The following is an 18,995-nucleotide window of genomic DNA, read 5'->3' on the forward strand; positions in this document are numbered from 1 at the left end:
CTCCAAATATCATCTTTTACTTTAACAATCTGTCCAGCCTATGCTAACATGGAAAGCAAACAAAAATAATGATATATAATTCACACATATACTATTGGCTTAGTGAATAAGAATGTTATGTGTATAGTCAACAGCAAGCACTTTAACTCTTTAGCATTTAATCTGGCAATATCCGGCCTAAGTATTCCATCCACTTTTAAGCTGGCCGGAGCTGGCCTCTCACACCTAGCCTGTAATATTATTAAGATAAACAGTCACATCTTTGAAATCTCAGACCTATAAGATAATACATGATGAATTTTTGAAAATTTGAATAAATAAGTTTGACAAAATAATCAGAATGCTGATGACTTAAGGCCATTTTCAATGCTAAAGTTCAGGTTAGGTTTACAGGCACCATGATTAATCATCACGGTCCTGTTTCTGTTGACAGATTCTCTTCCCATTGCCAACACATTTGGCCACCACATACTACATCAGGGATATACTGTACCTTTCAAAAAATGTTTTGGGTGGGAATTTTTTTCTGTTTTTTCTTAGAAATATATGATGGGTATAAACGGTACAACACAAATATAGAAATTTTTGGATACAATTGAATACACAAACCATCCATTCAAATACCAATCATTATCTTCATCATCATCATATCTATATTGCTATTGTATACTTCAGTATGGTCTGATAGCTATCTTACTTTTCTATTTCTTATTGCAAACCAGTTCATGTTCTGTCTTTCTTATTCCTAGGTGTTTATTATAATCCCAAAGTAGATTTGAACCTGGAGACTTTGTTTCTGAACTAAAAATCATTACAGCCTTATTCAGTGGATAATAAAAATTATACAGATAGATAAACAGATAAATGGGGAAAAAAATTTAAACAGGATCCTCAGTAAGCTCTTCTGCGAATACTAGCTATCAGAGTGTGTATTTGTAGAAGGTTTATCTTAGAGAAGAAAATATCAAATACAAGCTGAAATTCCAAGTCAAATAGATTTGTCACTGAGCATGAATACATAAAATATAAGATCAAAGTCTGGAATTTATGGTATTATCTTCAATTCTTCAATTACACTCGTTTCTATGCAACATGGGAGAGACATTTCATGAATATTGATATTGATACAAGTATATTCTGTTGTATCTGGGGAGAGTCATATTTTCTTTTTTGTGCCTTATATACTTGTATCAATATCAATATTCATGAAATGTCTCTCCCATGTTGCATAGAAACGAGTGTAATTGAAGAATTGAAGATAACACACCGGTAAAATTTCCCCTTATTTCTTATTATTTCTTATTTTAAAAAATAAAAGGAAGAAGTGGAAATTTTACCGGTGAGTGTGTTAAATTATAAGGCACAAAAAGAAAATGACTCTCCCCAGACACAACAGAATATGCTTCAACACACGAACTCATATAAAGAATCTTGCAAACCAAATCCAAAAACGCAATACAAATATAAATAAATTCATAATACATTTTTTAAAAATCTAAACCATGTGCATTTCTTCAGACTTGTATATAAAGCTCTGAAGTTTATGCCCTTCAGCTCTCTTGCTTATTTCAGTTTAGCTTTTATTTATATCTAAAAATCTTCATTTATCTATTTACCTTATTTTTAATGTTTACGACCACAACCACCCCCATGTTTGATGCATGAGGGTCATCGTAGCGTTAAATATTAACCGATTATCTCTGTTCAGACAAACCATGAAATTAGTTCCTGCTAAGTTTTTTTTCATTCTCTCTTGGGTTTTTTTTTTTCTTTGTTTGTTCGTTTGTTTGTTTTGTATGCTACATTGCTTTCTGTTTTGTTTCGGTATATTCATATTTGTTATTATTGTTTTGTTTGTTTTTAATTTAAATTTTTTTATTTGATGTTGTTGTTTTTTATGTTTCTTTTTTTTTGTATTACTGAAGTAACTACACAAATATCTGTTGGTAATTTCTTTTTCATTCAATTTACTGCACATTTGATTACCTGCATTTATAATTTTACACTTGCATGATTAATTTACGTTTGTAGTTTAATTAATAGTAAATATCGTTGTGTCCTGTATTGATATTTCTTTAATTATTGTTCCCCCGTCCACCCCTTTCACCCTCTAACCCACACTGGGAATCTTAATTCTCAAAACCTCCATCAATTAACAATCTACTGTTGTTACTGTTGTTGTTAATGATGATGCTGTTAGTATATTGATTTTTTTTTTTTTTTGCTTGTTTTTGCTTTTGTTTCTACCTTTCCATTTACCTTACAGGTGTTAACAAAGAACCAAACGAAGATGAGAATGATGATTCTGTTCCTACCAATGTTATGATTATTATTATTGCCTGTGTTATTGGGGTAACATTCTGCATTGCCGTTGTGGCTGTTGCAATTGTCATCTGCAAGAAGAAGGAATACAGAAACAAACGGAGGTTGGTTGTTGTGTCATTCCCTAATTATTATTGTTGTTTGTTTGTTCGTCATTCCTTATCCCCCAGATTAGTTTCCATTAAACAAGTCTACTTGAAGGCAGTGAGCTGGCAGAAACGTTAGCATGCCAGGTGAAATGCTTAGCAGTATTTCCTCTTTCTTTATGTTCTGTGTTCAAATTCCGCCGAGGTCGACTTTGCCTTTCTACCTTTCAGGGTTAATAAATTAAGTACCACTTGTGTACTGGGGTTGATCTAATCAACTTGCCCCCTCCCTCAAAATTTCGGACCTTGTGCCTAAAGTAGAAAAGGATATTTGTTTCATTTATCTTATTTATAGGCACAGCAGTGGCTGTGTGGTAAGTAGCTTGCTTACCAACCCAATGGTTCTGGGTTCAGTCCCACTGCGTGGCACCTGGGGCAAGTGTTTTCTACTATAGCCTTGGGCTGACCAAAGCCTTGTGAGTGGATCTGGTAGACGGAAACTGAAAGAAGCCCGTCATGTATATGTATATATATATGTGTGTGTGTGTGTTGGTGTGTCTGTGTTTGTCCCCCTAACATTGCGTGACAACCGATGCTGGTGTGTTTACATCCCCGTAACTTAGCAGTTCCACAAAAGAGACCAATAGAATAAGTACTAGGCTTACAAAGAATAAGTCCCGGGGTCAATTTGCTCAACTAAAGGCGGTGATCCAGTATGGCCGCAGTCAAATGACTGAAACAAGTAAAAGAGTAAAGAGTATAACTTCAGGCTGACCAAATCCTCATAAGTGGATTTGATAGACAAAAACTGAAAGAAGCCTGTTCCATGTGTGTGTATGTATACACGTATGTGTGTGTATGTCAAAACTCTCAAAGGTTTGGCGGTTCTAAATCCATTAGATGCTTGAAAGAAGATAGAGGGTTTCAAAATTTCTTTGGAGCCAGTTTAATAAAATTGTGTATGTATGTATGTATGTGTGTGTATTATATATATATATATATTAAAATCAAATGGAATTGTGCCGGTGGCACATAAAAAGCACCCACTACACTCACGGAGTAGTTGGCATTAGGAAGGGCATCCAGCTGTAGAAATACTACCAGATCAGACTGGAGGCTGGTGCAGTCTCCTGGCTCCCCAGTCGAACTGTCCAACTCATGCCAGCATGGAAAACGGACGTTAAATGATGATGATGATGGTAATAGACATATACCCAAAGTTCAAGTAGCTACATATATATATATATATATATATATATAGAGAGAGAGAGAGAGTTTTTGAAGGGCTGTACAGATATTATATATTGCAAATAGCAAGGTAGTCAGAACGTTGGATGATTATAGTAGTTTTATTTACATTTTTAGTGCTTTTTTTTCTGTTATCGGATTTATCCAAAAAAGCGTTTCACAGTAAGTTTGCTTTGCCATCTCTCTCCCTCCCTCTCTCTCTCTCTCTCTCTCTCTCTCTCTCTCTCTCTCTCTCTCTCTCTCTCTCTCTCTCTCTCTCTCTCTCTCTCTCTCTCTCTCCCTCCCCTCTCTCTCTCTCCCTCCATCCCTCCCTCCAAAGCATCATCAGTTTCAATTTTATATAAAATGGTGAAGCAAACGGACTGCAAACCACTTTTTTGATAAATCCAATAATGGAAGAAAGCGCTAAAAATGTAAATAAAAATATATATAATAATCCAATATTCTGGCTACATATATATATGTATGTGTGTGTATATGTATATATATATATATATATATATATATATATATGTGTGTGTGTGTGTGCAGACTGTGAAATCAAAAATGAAACTAAAATTCCCCCACGGCCAGGTATGTTTTTGCAGAATATTGGAAAAGAACGATACTGCTTGTATGACAATGACACACATTTTACACATCACATGATGTTAAGGCAAGGAGACACAAACACACACATGATGGGCTTTCCTTCAGTAACATAGGTAAAATGTAGATGTGTGTGAGGAGTGTTTTTAAGAATTCTTGCTGCAGTGAGTTTTTTTAGATATACATTTTTTATTTATGTAGAGTGTGACTGTGTGGTTGAGAAGTTTGCTTTCCAACCACATGGCTTCAGGTTCAATCCCACTGCAGGACACCTTGGGCAACAAGTGTCTTGTATTATAGTCCCAGGCCAACCAAAGCCTTGTTGAGTAGATTTGGTAGACGGAAACTGAAAGAAACCCATTGTCTGTGTTTGTGTCATGTGATGTGTAAAGTGTGTGTCATTGTCATTCATTTCCAATATTCTGTAAAAACATACCTGGCCATGTAGAAATATTACCTTGATTGGAAACAGGTGAGGGTTGGCAATGAGAAGGTCATACAGCTGTAGAAAAATCTACCTCAATAAACTCCATCTGACCCACGGAAAATGGGATGTTAAAAATAAAGATTATGATTATTTACCATATTCAGTGGCATAAAAGACACACGGACATATTTGATACACCCAAAGTTATCATTAAGCCAGTGTTAGGAACATAAATTGTGACTAAGATTTGGTGGAAAATTTTAATTCAAAACTTATGAAAACAAGACATTTGTGCTACAGAGCCAGAGGCGGTTTCAGCCAAGTTAGTATCAAAAGGGTTAAGAATTGTTTCTCTGTATATTTTGATCCTTTCTTTATGATATTTCTGTTGAGATGCCCTGCTTCTTTCAATTGAAATAACTTAGTTATCATTAAGCTAGTACTAGGAACATAAATTGTGACTAAGATTTGGTGGAAGATTTTAATTCAAAACTTATGAAAACAAGACATTTGTGCTACAGAGCCAGAGACGGTTTCAACCAGGTTGGTATCGAAAGGGTTAAAATGTAAGTGGAGAAAACATGCTAAGCCCTTCGTCCTGCAATGGACTGGACACAAACAATCCAATCCAAAATGTAAGAGAGGCTTAATTTTGCATATAGGACCGGAGGGGGGGGGTCCTTTTTGTTGTTTCTTTTTTGTGGTGGGAGAGTAAATATGTGTCATATGTCAACAAATATGGTATATTTTTAATTTGTTATGCGACAGCTAATGAAATATTTCTTTCTATTTTTCATAGTTCTGGGACTTACGCATCTCCTGCTAAAGGCAAGACGCCAAAAGCACCTACTACAAAAGATGTAAAGCCACCAGACCTCTGGATCCATCATGATCAAATGGAAATGAAGAACTTGGATAAGTCAGAAAACAGAGAATCATCCGCACCTACTCCAGCTCCCTCTCAGAGATGTGGGGAGAGCTCCAAATGTGAAGATTCATCCTTGATGGATATGGAGAAACGCAGAAATTCATTAGTGGGTAAGTTACCAAATATTTGTTTGCCAATGTGATGTGGTGGCAAATATGCTCAGCTGCTTATAAGACGCATCGGTTCTTCCACATTACTCTGTAAGGAGCGAGGGCCAATTACCTGGTTTCCTTGCCATATATATTCCTCCCTGGATGGGGTGCCAGTCCATTGTAGCATTACTAATTTTTACTAGCTGAGTGGACTGGAGCAACATGAAATGAAGTGTTTTGCTCAAGAACAACAAATTGCCCAGTACAAGGATTGAAACACAATTTTATGATAATGGGTCTAATGCATTAATGACTACACCATGCACCTCTACATGTGAGGCACATTAGTTTACCTGATTGGCCTAGATGAAAATAGATACTGACCCTAGTTGATATTTGAGTGATTAATAGTAACGTGTAAAGTGTATGAATATGCAAATTGCTCCTGGCATGGCTGTGTGGTAAGAAATATGCTTCCCAACCACATGATTCCAGGTTTACAGTGATCCCTTGTTTATTGCAGTAGATTGGTTCTGAGACCAGCCACGATAACTGAATTTCCGCGAAGTAGGGACACCATATTTACAGTATTTATTTAACTTGTATTTGGACTTTTGAAACCCACCCATTACAGTAGTCTATTAGTAACAAGGACAACTGTTAAGCAATAACACTTTAGATTTAAAAAAATAAAAGATTATTACTGTTACACTGACCAGATTACAAAATAGAAAGCTATGATTCGCCGTCTCTCTCCATTGCACCAATCACAGCCCGTCTTAAGTTCAAATACCCCTGTATATGCTTTTTTGCTATTTTACGCTTGTTTTGTTGTTCCTAGACTAGGAAATAATATTTTAATGGATTTAATGAAAAATTTTAGGCATTCATATATATATATATATATATATATATATATATAATATATATATATATTATATATATATATATATATTAAAATCCGCGAAGCCGTGAATCCACAATAGTTGAACCGTGAAGTAGCAAGGAATCACTGTAGTCCCATTATGTGGCACCTTGGGCAAGTGCCTTCTATTGTTGCCCCCTGGATAACCAAAGCCTTGGGAGTGAATTTGATTGATGGAAATTGAAAGAAGCTTGTTGTGTGTGTTACTTTCTCCTTGTTTTGACATCATATGAAGGTTGTAAGTGAATGTTACCATCATGCAAGCAGTGTCCTTCCCTTCCAATCCTCTGTGAAAACATGTCTGTTCGTGGGGAAATATTACCTTACTTAGAAACAGGTGTGGATTGATGATACAAAGGGCATCCAGTCATAGAAAATATGCTTCAACTATTGGGAAAATGAATGGTAACATTATGATAATGATGTAAAAACATTCTTCCCAGGATAAAAATCCTTCCTGAGTCAAGTAGATTCATAGGGCCAGTTCTGTGGAGGATATATATATTTTGCCCCTGGATGGGTAGCCAGACTGTTGCGAGATTGCTTATTTTTACCAGCTGAGTGAACTGGAGCAGCATGTAATGAAGTGTTTTGCTCAAATATACATTGCATTGCCCAGTCCAGGAATCGAAACCACAATCTAACTATCATGAGTCCAACACCCTAACCATTAAGCCATATGCCTCCACACAATGATGTACCCTGGTAGTAAATGATATTTATTTCTCACCCTTTTTCTCCCCTATGCGGTCATGATATGTAAGTGTTTCATTTAATTTTTGTTCCTTTTGCAGGAGACCCGAGTTATCTATCACCAGCTCCTGATGAAAGGTATCCTCGTAGCATCATCCGTCCAAAACCTATTATGATTTCTGTGGACCCAACACAACCAATGTCTCGAGATCGTAAGTGAAATTTTGCTTTTCCTTTATTAATTGATTCGTAGTATAGAATATCCATCAGAATCAATATTAAATGGTATGCAATTATAGATGATTCCTAAATATAAAAATCAAGATGACTGATTCAGTCATGTACTGAACTACAATACAACTGGTTGGTTGTTCAACTGGTTATTTGTTGACATTGTACTCTGTTCATCCAGTTCTCTTAATGGTAAACAGATTTCAGAGTGGGCACAGTTTATGTCTGTGAGGGGAGCCTCTATTTTGCAGTGATGCAACCTGCTCAAAACAGCAGCCATATTTTCCTCTGATCATATAGTGCCATGATGCAAAATGAACATTTAAAATTCTGCATTCCTAGATTACCCTTCCAAAAACAGGATGGTTACAGCTGGAATACCTTTGATCATAAGTCTACTTGTGGAGGCACATGGCTTAGTGGTTAGAGCAGCGGACTCGCGGTCGAGGGATCACGGGTTTGAATCTCAGACCGGGCGATGTGCGTTTTTATGAGCGAAACACCTAAGCTCCACGCGGCTCCGGCAGAAGGTAATGGCAAACTTCTGCTGACTCTTTCACCACAACTGTGTGTTAAGTAGCTTGCTTACCAACCACATGGTTCAGGGTTCAGTCCCATTGTGTAGCACTCTAGGCAAGTGTCTTCTACTATAGCTTCAGGCCAACCAAAGCCTTGTGAGTGGATTTGGTAGACAGAAACTTGCTGAATATAAAATAATTTAACCCTTTTGCTATTATATTCCTGTTAGAATAACTATGTCATTATTAAACTGGGGTTTGGAACAGAATTTATCATGAAATTTTGATGGAAGATTAAGTTAGATCACTTTTACAGGAATTTTGTATTACGGAACCATGGTCTACGGTGTTAGACTCATGATCATAAGACTGTGGTTTCAGTTCCTGGACCAGGAAACCCTTCATTTCACAATGCCCTAGTCCACTCAGCTGGCAAAAATGAAAGTGAAGTTGTAACTGACCTGGCAAGCTGGTGATGGATTGCCTAAAAAAGCAAACAAACAGAAGAGAACTTCTGGGCTGAGGGGACCATAGGCCTACCCTGGTGTTGGGTATTATCAAGAACTATGTGTAGTCCTGGGTGATTTGATATCAAAAGGGTTCTAAAAATTCTTTTTCAGAAATAAATTAATAACAATTCCTTTATTCAAATGCAATGAAAATGTATGATGTTCAGGTTTCATTTCCTTGAATTTCTTAAGAAATATTGTTTATATTATTTTGTCATGTTTTGATTTTATTTGTTCAATTTTTAATTAAATTTTCTTATTTTTATTTTGGCCGTTGCCTTTCATTATTCCATTGCAGTAGAAAATTTAGATGCACTTGTTAAAGCTATTTGTATAATAAAATAAAAAAAAAATTAACACTCCTGCACTTTTGTCAAAAAAAATTTGCTTACATGTCAAACCTTGCTGCAGCACTTTGCACACCTTTTCCTTTATCCCCACCATCTATTCTTTCCTCTGTAGCGCCAGTCTCCACGGTGACTGCCGTCCCCAATGGGCATTATCCCGGCGCTGAAAGTCCTCAATCACAGGTGGCTGTACGTCCTGTCTACCCCAGAACACAGTACAACACACAATATTCTACTCCACCCAGAGTTCATGCAGGAGATGTGTCTCAGACCACTTCCAGTGCGTAACTATCTTCTTAAATTCTAACAAGAAAAAAAAATAACGATAATAATAATAATAATATTTTTCCCTTCTATACACAAGTCAAAAAAAAAAAAGCACAAATTTGTTTCTTTTGATTTATATTTGAATCCAAATTTCATTTGATTTAAGAATGATGAAGTTGCTCAGTCTTTTGTCGATTCAGCATGTGCCATGTATGTGTATGTGTTTATGATCATGTGTGTGTCTGTGAGAGTGTTTGCAGTAGAGAGGAAAAAAGAGTGGGGGTAGTGGGAGTGGCCTAGATGTAATTACTGTATACATTTCCTAATTAATTTAACCTTCTAGCTTATCTAGCAATACATGTGTGTACCTGCGTGTGTGTGGTGTGTGTGTGAACATATTAAGTGTATCTTAGATATTATAAAAATTTGAATAATCTACCATAAATACACAAGATTTAAACCTTTTGAGTAGTTAGGTGTATGTGTATGCATATAATGTATGTGTGTAAATGAGTTTAGCATATTTTCATTATTACAATTAGATAATCTGTTACATGTATGTATGTATGTGTGTGTGTGTGTATGTATATACATTACATTGAATCCCATTATTAGTATGAATGTAAGTGAGGAGTGACTGAAACTAATATAATTTCACATTTTCTTTCCTTGTAAATATTAACACGCTTGGTTTGTTTGAACTTTTCTTTTATTTCAAATTGTAATATTTGATAAAACAAACAGGAATTCTTCAGAATTATATTATTATTATTATTATTATTTACGACTGGCACTTTTTTTAATTTTCTATTTGAGATATATATATATATATATAATTGAAAGGATAAGTAAAATTCAGATGGTTATCTCAGCAGCATTTCGTGCAAGAACCTGGTTAGCCTTAATTTGTCTTCTTTTTTCTCAATTAGAATTAAAATTATTATTATTATTGTTATTATTATTATATGTATGTATATGTATATATATATATATAATAATAATAATAATGATAATAATTTTTATTTTAATTATATATATATGTAAATAATATCAAAGGCTGCATTTAAGAAAACTTTGATGAAAACTCAGGTAAAAAAAAATTGTAATTACATTTATTTTGAAAGCGTAATGCAAAATGAACTTTTGGGGATTTAAAAACATTAAGATAAACATCGTACTATGTAATCAATAAAAACAGCATTTTGTTTTTATGCAAAATTCAGGCATTACGCATGGCCTTTAAGACTGCAGGTTCCCCTCACACACACAAACACCCGATCTAAAGCAATAGGATCAAATGCATAAATAAGGCTGGTGTTATCAGTAGCATCAGAGTCTGATGACCAGCTTGTGGCACTCTCCTTGCAATGGTGAGGTAAGAGCCACACAAGACTCCTTATGATGGTATTGTAACATCTTCATCACCAATACCTTTGCTCGTCCCATTACTAAGGTGATATAAATATCCTCACCAGCTTCTCTTTGCAATGGAACCAAGTTATTTGCTTACTCCGAACAGGGAATCTCCTTTGTGATTGCTCTACATGCTTGGAATGGCAGTTAAATGTCCTTCAGATTACACCCTATCTTATTAAAACGTAGGAAGGACATTTAATGATGAAGTTGAAATATGGTCATTAGTTGCCCTTAAAAGGATAAGATGGTGACAGATGGAATGCCTTTGATTATAAGTTTGCTCAACCATGGCCAACCTAGGGCTAAACAACAGCTATTACTTCAAACTCCCTTTGCTGTGGTGATGGATTGCTCATTCAAGACTTTCTTTGTTGTGTGGTAAGTGATATCCACGCCACACTCTCCTTGCCATGGTGTAGCACTACTTCCTATGCCCTTACATTGGTGTAGTGTTGCTGCAGTTTCCAGACTATTCTTGTAACGGGAGCCCAAACCAGATACTATTCATCAAAATAATACTTTTACTTGTTTCAGTCATTTGACTGCGGCCATGCTGGAGCACCGCCTTTAGTTGAGCAAATCGACCCCAGGGCTTTTTCTTTGTAAGCCTAGTACTTATTCTATCGGTCTCTTTTGCTGAACCGCTAGGTTACGGGAATGTAAACACACCAGCATCGGTTGTCAAGCGATGTTGGGAGGACAAACACAGATACACAAACTTATACACACACATACATATATATATATATATAATATATATATATATATATATATATATATATATATATATATATATATATATACACATATATACAACGGACTTCTTTCAGTTTCCGTCTACCAAATCCACTCACAAGACTTTGGTCAGCCTGAGGCTATAGTCGAAGACACTTGCCCAAGGTGCCTTGCAGTGGGACTGAACCTGGAACCATGTGGTTGGTAAGCAAGCTACTTACCACACAGCCACTCCTTGGCCTATATCAAAATAATACTTTTACATTATTCTCTTCATTCTGGTGCTGTCTTACCTATTTCTAAACTATAAACCATTTTGTTTTAGGCAATTAAATTCAACTATGGCTTTTGTCCTTTTGCCAGGATGAAGTCCAACAAATTCATTTATTAGTGTCTCTAATTTTTAGTCACCAACAAAACTATTTTCATTTGTACTATTTGCCAAATAAGGTGTATAATTGAAAATTCCTATTTGTTTAAATATTTGAAAATCGTATATATGATGTGTGTGTGTGTGTTTAAAATCAGATGTGCTTGGGCATGTTTGTGTGTGTGAGTGTGTGTGTGCGTGTGCATGTGTGTGTGAGTGTATGTGTGTTCACATATATATATATATATATATATATATATATATATATATATATATATACGCACACACACTTGCACATACAAGTGTGTATTCATGTATGTATTATTGAAACATTTTTTTTTTTTTTTGCTTTGAATCCTGCTCCCCCTCTCCATAAAAACTAACAATTCATCTTTAAAACAAAAGTTGAGTTTTCACCTACATGCATGCATACATATGTACATACATACATATATATATACACACATATATATACTTACACAGATTTTTGGTTCTATTATTTGGTTCTGAATGCCACAATCAGAACTAAAATTCTTCAACACTAAGTTCTGTTTGTTTTGAAACCAATTAAAATGGTTAACAGACTACTTTAATTATAGCATTAACCTTATTTGTTATGTGTGTGTGTATATATATATATATATATATATATATATATATATACATAGATATATAGATAGATAGATAGATAGATAGATAGATAGAGTCCAATTTGTTATTCGTTATTCACATGATGTAGGTTAATCAGTTTTGATCTAATAATTAATTATTCATAGTTATATTCATTGGATAACGTCCGTTACTGGATTTATAACATTCAACTAGATTTAATAATGTTTAGTATTAGTTAATGTAACTCTGATGTGGTAGTATGTTACATAATGTACCATATTATATCTAAGAATGATATAAAATAAATTGCTATATTATTAGTATTATATTTTTTAATTCTGCATTATAATATTATACACTACTAGATTAAGTAGCTTTATATCAATGCAGTGCATCAGAAAAAAATTATATTAGATCATATGTGTGTATTTATGCATATATGTTATTAATTAACTAACTAATATTTAGTTTTTCATTGAAAAATTTATGACATCATAACTAACATATATTAATTGATATATAAAGACATTCAGAAAAATAAGACCTTCATTATTTCTCAGTCATGTAGGGATTTACTAATATTAACAATTAGACTTTTGTGTAAGCATTTTTTTTAATATGTTAACTGATACAGAAGAAATCATGATTACTTGGTTAAAAGTCTTTTACTTATATAATTCTTCATTTCTATTACAAAGGTGTTATCTTTAAATGTGAGCAAGTACCACAGAAAATATAAACTTTGATACTAAATATCTCGCAACATTGATTCCAGCTGAATTTAATCCTAATTGCTTTAGATTATTAAATAGAACAATAGAAAGGTTTACAAAGCTCTGTGGCTCTTTGCTTTGTTTACATTTTATTGTACAGCTTAATATTTAATAAACATGAAACGAAGGTCATCACCAACCTTTCTGCTTGATTAAGTTTGTTGCTATTGACTAAAATGTAGTCACTGTATCATAACTTGCTTCAAAAACTCACTGATTCTCACACACTCTGTCTGTCCGTCTCTCTCTCTCTCTCTCTTCAATCATACCTTGTTCATTGCTAACCTTTCACATCTTACAGCTGTTTCATAGCACATTTTTTTTACTACATTAACACCAACATTAACTCCTGTTCATTCATCATTGTTTTTCGCATTCATACTTTAAAGTTGTCTGTTATATTTAGTTTCTCTTTATGTTCATTCATATTGTCTTTAAAAATTAACCATGTCTCACTATGTTTTTTTATTATTTTTTTTCTTTTCTAATTTCTTCATAATCATTCATGAAAATCTTCTTTCCAAACTATTTGCTTTCTTTAAATGCCATTGCCATTTTTTATTCATGAATTTATTTAATTTTATTTTTCTCCCTTATTTTTGATTTTCCTGTTTATGCTTATATTTCATACCAGATAATTTGCATAAGAAACTTTACATTCTTCTCTACTCTTATAATTTATTTCTTATCTAGAGCTTAAAAAGATTATTAAATAATGTATAGTAGTCTATAGTTTTAGAGTTACTTCTTGTTTCAGCTTTTTTTTTTTCTATTCTTTATTCCACTTTCTTTTTCTCTCTGTACAAAATAGACCAGCTCCACATATTCTCAATTTAATTCTGTTTCATTCATAATAAAATGAAGATTGAAAAATTCAACATTTTGAACAGTTTGTTTTGGGAGAAAAAACAATATACATATACCAATTAATAGCAGGATTATTTACCCTTTCGTTACTGTATTTATTTTGAGATGCTCTGTGCTTCTTACAATTACTTTAAATATAACAAAGAATTCAGTAAAATAACATAGTTATCATTTGCTAGTGTTAAGAACATAAATTGCGACTAAGGTTTGGTGGAAGTTTTTAGTTCAAAACTTTTGATAACAAGATATTTATACTCAGAGCCAGAGCCAGTTTCAGCCAGGTTGGTAATGAAAGGGTTAAGGTATTAAGAACATAAAGATAAATTTGCTGGCAAAGACCAAAGACTGCTACCATTTTTTTTTTTTTTCAAATTTTTTCTTAGTTTTGAAAGTTTTTTTTTTTTTGTTCCTTTATCATCTAAGAATACCTCTCTTCTCATTGACTGTCTTTGGGGGTGTTATATCTCACATTAAAGAATTTGAATCCAAAAAATGAACCCTTGGGGGAGGGGCATTATCTTTTATTGTTTCTTATCACTTAAATATAGAAGCTATACTGTTGGGGCAGGCATACACCTACCCAAGGTAGCTCAGAAAGATGGATGTTTACATCATGATGATGACGATGATATTGACTACTTTATTTAGTACATTCAACAAGCATTCATGCATATATTATAGATAGGTAGATATAGATAAACTCACTCTTACAATTGAAGAAATCTGCAATTAAAGTTGAAATGATTGCTAAAAACATGAGTAGGTATATTTTAATGCTTTCTTTATAACTTGGCCAGTGTGTTTCAACTTTTGCCTCTTCAGAGAACTTTGCTAAAGAGACAGTAGTAGAAACACATTTAGGCAATTTGTAAGGAAATGATGAATCTTATATTGATGTAGATACTTAGTGCTTTTTTTTCCTTTGTAAGATAATTGTTACCTCTCTCTCACACACTGTTGTATTGACATTCTAGCGGGAATAGTTTTGTTTTGTATTTTTTTAAAAGGCTCAAAAGAGAATTAACAGAGGGTATTTCTAGGAATATAGCACAGGTTAGTTCAAAGACTCTGGTACTAAGGTTGCTTTGATTAACCTATTCTCTTCAAAAATTTGTGGCCTTGTGCCTATGTGAGAAATTAAAATTATTATGATTATTATGATATTGTGAATTGTCAGGTCTTTGGTATATATAATATTGTTTCTTGTGTTAACACTTCCACAGGCCTGCAAGTAAGAGCTGTTCCTCAACAAAACACTCGAGGTGAGAGACTTGTAATGTAAATTAAATTTTAAAGAAAAAAATATATTTAAACCCGTCTGATTCTATAATCTTGCTTAGAAATTGCTTTAATGTTTAGTGTTTACTAAATTAGTTTTCAACATTTTAGGTTACTAACACCAAATAAGGCCATATACATTTGTCACCCCGTTTATTTGTTCTGAGCATTAAGCTTATAAACCTTTCCATATCATGGAAGCAATTTCAATTCTTTAAAATTTCTTCATTATATTTAATATGTTAGTGCTCATCCTTACCAAACATTTTCTTATCATTTCTAGCATACATGTATTGCCTCCTCTACAGGAAAAGGAACTGTTCCTTCCCTTACTTTCATACTTTAACCTCTCAACAAGTAACTTAAAACTACCTCCTTCTTGACTGAAGTCCCACTCAACAGAACGGTGTCTTAACCTTGCAAGTTACATGGCAACCTCACTAGTGTTGGTGCCACAAATTAAACACTCAGTACATTCTGTAAAGTGGTTTTAGAAACAGGATGCACTCCTCCAATTCACTGGATCCTGTCAAGAGTCTAACCCATGCTAGTGTGGAAGACAAATGTTAACTGATGCTGATGACTCATTAGTTCTGGTTTTAATCAACATTTATTTTTTGAATAGAGTATTAATTTTTGTTCCAACAAGAATTTTCTTGGGGTTGGGTTGGGCTGGTGTTTGAAACCTCTGGTGATGTATTGAATAATTGAAATCTGCAGTTTTGCAAGTAACAATTGCAAATAATCCTTCAATTTAAGATCTATTTATCGTTAGGCATGCCACAGAACTCCAGGTTTAATTTCACTATGAAATTTGTAGCTTTGTGTTTGCCAGTTCTTTAAGTGCAATAATTTGGTAGCTGGAAACAGCAGAAGCCCATTGGAAATATATATATATATATATATATATATATAAAATTCGATCAGAGGTTAAAATAGCCTCATTAAGGGATAGTAATATCCAGTGAATTACTGGTTCATTACCTAGTTTTTTTTTATGAATAATAATATTCATAAAATAATAGGTCTAAATCTCGGTTTATAAATATTCAAAAGAAAATTTACAAGATGGAGATGTGGCATTAATATAATTTATTATCTACAAAAATCCAACATATTCTCTTACAGCTGTTAGAGAATATAATAATAATTATAATAATAATAGGGAATATGATTCCAAACTTACAGGGAAAAATTAAATTTAGTAATACTAAATCAAATTTCACAATATATAATACATGTATATATATATATATATATATATATATATATATATATATATATACACACACACACACATTGAAAATGTGTTGGTATTGGTATTAGGAAGGATCTCTAGCTGTAGAAATCATGCCAAAGTAGACGTTGGAGCATAATGCAGTCCTTGAACATATCAGATCCTGTCAAACCATCCAACCCATGTCAGCATAGTACGTGGACATTAAATGACGATGATGATGATGATGATATATAACTTAGCAGTTCAACAGAGATAAATAAAATAAGCACTAGACTGAGATACTGCTGTCAACATGACTACAATAAGTAATAGGTTTGTTTTTTATTATTATTATTATTTTGCACATGCACTTATTTACAGTTAGTTATTTTGTGGGTGGCAGGTTGGGCATAGCTTGTGTCCACCATGTTGTTTAACTCCACCACCATCTACAATTTAATGGGTCGCAAATATTTCAAACCAAACCCCTTCTATAATTGCTGTCCATGTTTTTCCTACAGATGTTTAAGGTGGTCAGGTGAACATAGGTTACATCTATTTTTTGAATTTAGAAAGGTTTTTAACTTAGTCATGAGCACTGTCCAACTCCCATTCTGATTACTTTATATATGCTAGAAATAGCAGTTAACTCTCCATTTAGTCACACCTTGCTATCTTTAAAGCAGGATAAATGAACACAGTAGATAATGTAGTTTTGCAAATGCTAAAAAAATGAAATGATCAGAAAGAAAATGGAGGGATAGTCATGGTAGGAATATCTTTAATCCTAGTTCCTTTTGATCAGGGTTGACTTGAGTTATGTACTTTTAGCAGAATTGGTGGAATTGTTTGAGCATCAGACAGGGTGTCTTATGATATGAGTTCCTACTCTTTACTTCTGAGTTTTAGGCAGGGACACTTCATCTGTTTAACACATCTACCCTGGTCCTTGATGTTCCCTTTGCGGAGTTCACTTTGTTGTAAGAATTCAGAGCAGCTCTCTAGTTTGAGGGTAACTTCCTTTCCCACCAGTTTCAGAAACTTTGAAAAAGTTAAGGGTTTTAAACACTAGCCATTTCTTTCTTAACTTAGTTTTTGGGAAATAACTCTAGTATTAGTTGCCTAGCTATCTATGCCACTCTTCGGTAGAGAAAAGGTATAGAAGGTGCTTGGAACTGAGAGTAGGGGCCAACTTGGAGTGAGATGCAGGAGACACAAGAATTGCATTGCAGCTTCCAATATACAGCCTTACCATTTAAACCTACTGAAAATTATAGCATGTTTGTAATTACAATCCAATGATAAAACACTCTTACGTTCTTTAGTTAGAACTTTTTGAACCTAGGTACACTTTTCCCATATGAAGTAAAGCTACTTGTTTTATACACATAATACAGTGCTAATAGACTGGATTACCAATAATTCAGTTCTTGTAATTCTAACAGTCTTCAGGTTATCTCCCCACATATTATGTTACTATCTGCTGCATCTTGAAAGTATCTTATAATGATAATAATAATAATAATACTTTCTTATTGGTAAGGGCTAGTTAGGTATTGTGTACATATACTAAATCAGCCTTGCATTTTGTATGTCCTTAGCTTTCTCATAAATGCAGAGCTTATATAGCAGATAATATAACCAATAAGCATTTGCTAACAATGATTGCCTTCAACTAAGTACTAACAGCAAGCTATATTACTAACGCCTTTTACCAACTCTAATTTGCTTCGTTTTAATCTAACCTTTTTTTTTTTTAATCTAATTTCAATAATCATTTTAGAAGAATTATATTTCTTTCCAACCCTTTGTAAAATATCCTCTAAGATAGGTTGCCATTGTTGTTTAAAAAAAAAAAATCAGATAATCTTCAGCTCAGGGTACATGGCAGGTTGAGGTGATCTAAATAAAGGCTTTTGTCTTTGAGCTTTTCTCCCAGACTTGATTATAGGTATTAACTATTCTGAGTTGATATTTTTTAACCCTTCATTTCACTGTACCCACCTTACTTATGTTAATTAACATTGCCAAGATAAAGAAAAAAAAATAGATACATTTTGTGCTCAAGTCTCCAGTACTGCACAATGTTATATATTAGCCAACATGACATTTTACCTGTTTGCTTCAATTTAATTTTTTTCTTTTTAATTTTATTTTATGGAGATATACACCTGTTTTCTGTAAAATGTCTCAATATACATCTTTCATCCACAAACACCCGCTCCATTTCTTATATTATTGAATGGTTAATTAGTAACTGACTGTTTAGTGAAAGGTATTGAACAATAACACTTAAGAAGCAGCACTCTGAACTCACTGATGTTCTCATTAACCATCAGCCTCATCAATCCTGTCAGTCTCAGAAAATCGGCACAAGTCACAAGCACTGCCCTTCTCCTTTAACTGATTTGATACAAATTGCAACTAGCCAATGAGAACTAATTTCACGTTAATCAAGATTTGTTATTGGCTGTTTACAAGAAAAGATAGTTGAGTGGATAGAATATTGGTTCGGAGAATAAGATCAAATCCACTGCAGGCATT

General features: G+C 33.7%; 1 protein-coding gene across 26 annotated transcripts in view; it reads left to right on the plus strand.

The window, feature by feature from the left end:
- Positions 1 to 18,995, plus strand: part of LOC115216496 (neogenin-like) — a 318,473-nt gene that overhangs the window by 247,314 nt on the left and 52,164 nt on the right. For 14 of the 26 annotated variants that reach the window (XR_005000967.1, XR_003882082.2, XR_003882083.2 and 11 more), the window contains 5 exons: positions 2,267 to 2,426; positions 5,471 to 5,709; positions 7,411 to 7,521; positions 9,030 to 9,194; positions 15,178 to 15,216. Coding sequence is in view for 20 of the 26 variants with exons in the window: in XM_036506615.1 (XP_036362508.1) it covers positions 2,267 to 2,426; positions 5,471 to 5,709; positions 7,411 to 7,521; positions 9,030 to 9,194; positions 15,178 to 15,216 (714 nt within the window). In the remaining 6 variants the exon portion in view is untranslated. The remainder of the gene's footprint in view (positions 1 to 2,266; positions 2,427 to 5,470; positions 5,710 to 7,410; positions 7,522 to 9,029; positions 9,195 to 15,177; positions 15,217 to 18,995) is intronic. The other 12 variants (XR_005000969.1, XR_003882084.2, XM_036506619.1 and 9 more) reach the window with 2 other exon arrangements.

The sequence above is a fragment of the Octopus sinensis genome, linkage group LG10 (genome assembly GCF_006345805.1).
Source record: "Octopus sinensis linkage group LG10, ASM634580v1, whole genome shotgun sequence".
Taxonomy (NCBI): domain Eukaryota; kingdom Metazoa; phylum Mollusca; class Cephalopoda; order Octopoda; family Octopodidae; genus Octopus; species Octopus sinensis.